At 37.6% G+C, this 3,993-nt stretch overlaps 2 protein-coding genes across 2 annotated transcripts; both read right to left on the bottom strand.

Annotated features, from left to right (window-relative positions):
• Positions 1 to 431: 431 nt before the first annotated feature.
• Positions 432 to 3,783, bottom strand: LOC140768648 (protein NRT1/ PTR FAMILY 8.3-like). Its single transcript, XM_073109004.1, has 5 exons — positions 3,668 to 3,783; positions 2,449 to 2,554; positions 2,136 to 2,353; positions 1,488 to 2,044; positions 432 to 1,400 (listed from the first exon to the last, which is right to left on the bottom strand). Exons 1-4 carry the CDS (start codon positions 3,719 to 3,721, stop codon positions 1,799 to 1,801), a joined length of 624 nt encoding a protein of 207 aa, XP_072965105.1. The 5' UTR covers positions 3,722 to 3,783; the 3' UTR covers positions 432 to 1,400; positions 1,488 to 1,798.
• On the bottom strand, positions 596 to 1,709 carry LOC140772912 (protein NRT1/ PTR FAMILY 8.5-like). The gene is made up of 3 exons (XM_073115171.1): positions 1,642 to 1,709; positions 1,488 to 1,544; positions 596 to 1,400 (listed from the first exon to the last, which is right to left on the bottom strand). Exons 1-3 carry the CDS (start codon positions 1,707 to 1,709, stop codon positions 596 to 598), a joined length of 930 nt encoding a protein of 309 aa, XP_072971272.1.
• Positions 3,784 to 3,993: the final 210 nt, after the last annotated feature.

The raw sequence follows: 3,993 nt of genomic DNA, 5'->3' as shown, positions 1-3,993 counted from the left end.
TATCAACAAATGAGGCATGCGTAGTGTTTATAGCTGCTCTCATTTGTTGCAGGCTTGGTTTTGATGGTGCATTAGCTTAGAGCACTAATTTAGTAGTGTGATAGATTAGAAGAATTGCTTTATATTGTTTGGCTTGGAGGTATGGTTAGATAGTACAATGGCTTAGTGCCAATTATTCAATTAATGGGAGGATTGGGCAAGTTGTCTAGCTCATTATTTACTCTTGAATGATAAAAAGAAAACACCAAAGGTATTACGCTTGTTTTATTAGAATAGGTGAAGTGAAACGGGTAGGAAGGTGAAAAAGGAAAACCCATTGGTTTTTGGGGTTAAATTGCCCATAAAATCATTTTTCTTTGAAAACATACAATAAAGAGATGGACTTACATGAATAAAATCAGAGCTGGTAAGCCATAGTGCTTATTGTTTCGATTGTCATACCAAACGCTTCCATTTGCCAAAAGAAATAACAAGTTCATAGTTGTAATCACGCTTACATTTTGATTGAATCTACTGCTTAACAGTGAAACAACTTTCCATGTGAAGATAATTATATCATCAATTAAGTGGCGAGATCCATTCCTCTTCTGAAACTTCAGCTCTCCAAAATGACTTTCTTTAGTGTGTAGTTCTTCGCAAAAGCAAGATATGTGACAAAATTCACTATACACAGGCCAGTCAAGCTCCAGAAGAAGTAATCAAGGTGGCCTTTGTTCAAATCATCTGGTATCCATCCAGGCTTCCCTTCTGTTGCCGTTGTAACTGAAACAAGTGTTACAATGAGGGAGCTCAAGTATTGGCCTAGAGAGACTGTGAGCGATGCCAAAGCACTGCAAATGCTCTTCATTGATTCAGGTGCCTGGCCATAGAAAAACTCCGTCAGAGTGATAAAGATGAAGACCTCTGTGACTGCAAGAATTACATATTGAGGAAGCTGCCATGCGATGCTTATAAGTTCGTCCTTCTTAGCACTCTCTAATCTCCTCCATTCGATAAATGCAGCAGTCGCCATTGTGATGATTGCCAGAAAATATCCGATTCCCATCCTCTGCAACTGTGAGAGATCTTTCGAAAACCAGCACCTAATTTTCGGCACTAGTACTTTGTTATAGAGAACAACAGAAGCCATAACACTAATAGCTTCAAAAGAGATCAAGGATGCCGGTGGAATGGCGAACGACCCGATTCTGGTGCCCATTGCACTCCCTTGCTGGATGAAAGTGGTATTCATTTGAGAAAACACAGATGTATAGATGATACCAGTTGTCCAGATTGGAACAAACCGTAGAAGTATCTTCAACTCTTCGACTTGTGTTACTGTGTAAATTTTCCATGAACTTTTAAGTTCGTTGTCCTCTAAATGATCTGAATCATAAACAGTAGCTGCTTTGTCCAAGAACCTGAGAGTATAATGAGGAACTTAACGCTATGCACTTAACCTTCATTCAGGAAGTATATATAATAGAGTACGTTAGCATGAGAATTACCTGAATTCATCAGTATGTGCTAGTTTTGGTTGAGCAATATTATGTGCAAAGTTGGAACTGCCCTCATAAAGGAGATTGCTATTTGTTGGAAATTGCACGCTTATCTTCCGGAAAGATGCAACCAAAACCTGGCAAATACTCTTCAATGGACTACCATTCGGAGTTCGCAAATGGTAAGTTGGTGTTCCAAGTAGGAAGCCTCCCAATGCTAGTATTATGCATAGAGTTGATATACCATATCCAAGTGCCCAATCTATATTTTCTTGGATCCAGACTATGAAAGTGCCAGAAGCAATCCCTCCGAAGATGAATCAGATAAAGAAATAACTGAAGTAAGATCTCTTCCTTTCTCTGTCTGTAGGGTTCTCATCATTGAACTGCTCTGCGCCGAAAGGAAGCACCGCCGACCTCACCCCTCCGCTGCCGAATGAAACAAAATACAATCCAAAAAAGAAGAGAGTTTTCTTTGTTCCACTTGATGTCTGCGATGGGTTCATCTCAGATAGAGAAGAACTTGAAGTCAGAGTCAGAGCTGTAAGAGTTATCAGTATCATACCCTGAGAGTATATCAGAAAATAAGGAAATTGGTATAAAACTACTTTAAGAATGACTGAATGAGCTGAGATGCAGGAACTGAATTTGACATACAATTAGGAACATTATGAGGGAGACCCAAATTGTCTTGTAATTGCCCCAGTATGTGTCTGCTATGATAGCTCCAATAACTGGTGTAAAATAGCTCGTTCCATGCCAAGTAGCAACATTTGCTGCATTTGAAGCATTATTGCCGTTAAGGACAGTGCGTGGAAATAAGACTAAGTTCGTTCCGACGCCATTGTATGCTATGCTGTCTAAGCATTCAAAACCTTCAAGAATCAAAGCAATGTTATGTTAAAGAAACAAAGCAATTGAGTTTGTTGCACCAAAGAAAATCTTAATTATCGTGTAGATGAAAGTTCACCTAAAAGGATTGCTGGTGCTCTCCAGTCAGTAGGTTCGCACCGCAACTGGGGTTCTTGAAATGCTCCAGATGATGCTTCGTCATTGTAATTCCTTGGCAGCTCACTCTGAAAAAAACAAGTGTCAAAATTAATGCCATCTTTCTTTGCTACCTGACGGAGTCACTGATGTATTCATTTTGATTATGACTTAATATTGATTGGTAGTTTCAAATGTGTCGAGTTTCATAGGTAGAGTGCACGACACATTAATTATGTTGCTTTTCCTATGATGAATATATCTAAAATTGAATACTTGCAGCTTCAACGTTAATTTGCTACCAAAAAAAAAAATTTAAGTTAATCCATAGGTAATTCTTTCTTTCTTTCTCTGAGGATTTAGGTTTTGGGATAGAGGGAGAGAATACTTCTACTTGATCAGCAGAGACCTTTCTTCTTCTCCCTCCATGGATACCCAAAATTCAATATTTCTTCCTTACCTTCACTTCTCTCCATTAATAATGTCAAATGAATGTTCCAATCAACCTAAACAGTTTATGAACTGTGCAAAACTTTTTTTGGGGGGGGGGGAGCATCTATTCAGAGCCACAAAATTCTTGATGTATATTGGAAGAAAGAAATTGGATTGAAAGTGAAATATTCCTGCGTCCATATAGACCAGAAAGCAACTTAGTTTTAACTAGCTCGTTATAGAAAACCTTAATCTAGAAATAACTTGAGCTAAAAGGTGAACATGTTGGAATGCATGCACTTTTAGGGCAGCCTTGTATATTTCCTAGAACTCTCGGACATTAGAACAAACTACCAACGTTCAAAATATGCTTGAATAAATTCGAACAACCAACTTTCACTTGTTGGCTTGAATTTTTCTTGGAGTTCTTGGGTAAATTTTGTTCGAAATTTTTTGAAAATTAGGTCTCAAATTTGAATTTGATATAGTGGAAAAGGCTATTTGCATTTGTTCAAACAAGCTTAGAACATTCAAAGCAAGTTCGAACAACTTCAAATAACAGAGCATCCTCCTTCAATATTTGACGTATAGATTTTGCTACAGATTGTTACAAATTAAACTAGAAAGCATACACTAATACATAATTTGCTTTATCACAAACTTACCACTCACAAAAGAACTAACACAATGTTTTTATTATTGTGAGAGCAATACTACGTAGCATATTCATGTGTATAATTAGAGAGGAGGAGGAGGAGGAGGAGGCTTACTTTAACCAGCAGAGGGGCTTTGTTCTCCTCTCTCCAAAAACTCTCAGAATCCATTGATCAAGAAGAGGAACAAGCTCTTCCCCTCTTCCAATACTTCTTGCAAACTCCCATTAGACTTTTATATAGGAACAGGTTCTGCAATACTTCCCATCATTTCCCACACGTAACTATTTACCAACAAAATTTATAAACATATGCAAAATTTAATTGGGGCATAATTAACCGGCAAGTTGATAACAAATTTTTCGATCAATTCAAATTGGTTGGCATTTTAAATTCACACCCAAACAGTCACATGTATGATATCAATGACCCTACAAGATTTA

This window comes from Typha angustifolia, chromosome 2 (assembly GCF_048772165.1).
Source record: "Typha angustifolia cultivar Huaian chromosome 2, ASM4877216v1, whole genome shotgun sequence".
Classification (NCBI taxonomy): domain Eukaryota; kingdom Viridiplantae; phylum Streptophyta; class Magnoliopsida; order Poales; family Typhaceae; genus Typha; species Typha angustifolia.
Note: the sequence above shows the minus strand (reverse complement) of the source record. Positions and strands in the feature narration are given on the sequence as shown.

What these genes read in the sequence shown, in the direction of transcription:
- LOC140768648 (XM_073109004.1), bottom strand. Translation starts at nt 3,721, where the DNA reads ATGGATTCTGAGAGTTTTTGGAGAGAGGAGAACAAAGCCCCTCTGCTG. An exon ending in AGCACCAGCAATCCTTTTAG is followed by an intron (nt 2,354 to 2,448) that starts GTGAACTTTCAT and finishes TGATTCTTGAAG; the next exon opens with GTTTTGAATGCTTAGACAGC. An exon ending in CCCTCATAATGTTCCTAATT is followed by an intron (nt 2,045 to 2,135) that starts GTATGTCAAATT and finishes ATATACTCTCAG; the next exon opens with GGTATGATACTGATAACTCT.
- LOC140772912 (XM_073115171.1), bottom strand. Translation starts at nt 1,709, where the DNA reads ATGCATAATACTAGCATTGGGAGGCTTCCTACTTGGAACACCAACTTA. An exon ending in CCATTTGCGAACTCCGAATG is followed by an intron (nt 1,545 to 1,641) that starts GTAGTCCATTGA and finishes TTATGAGGGCAG; the next exon opens with TTCCAACTTTGCACATAATA. An exon ending in GCACATACTGATGAATTCAG is followed by an intron (nt 1,401 to 1,487) that starts GTAATTCTCATG and finishes TTATACTCTCAG; the next exon opens with GTTCTTGGACAAAGCAGCTA.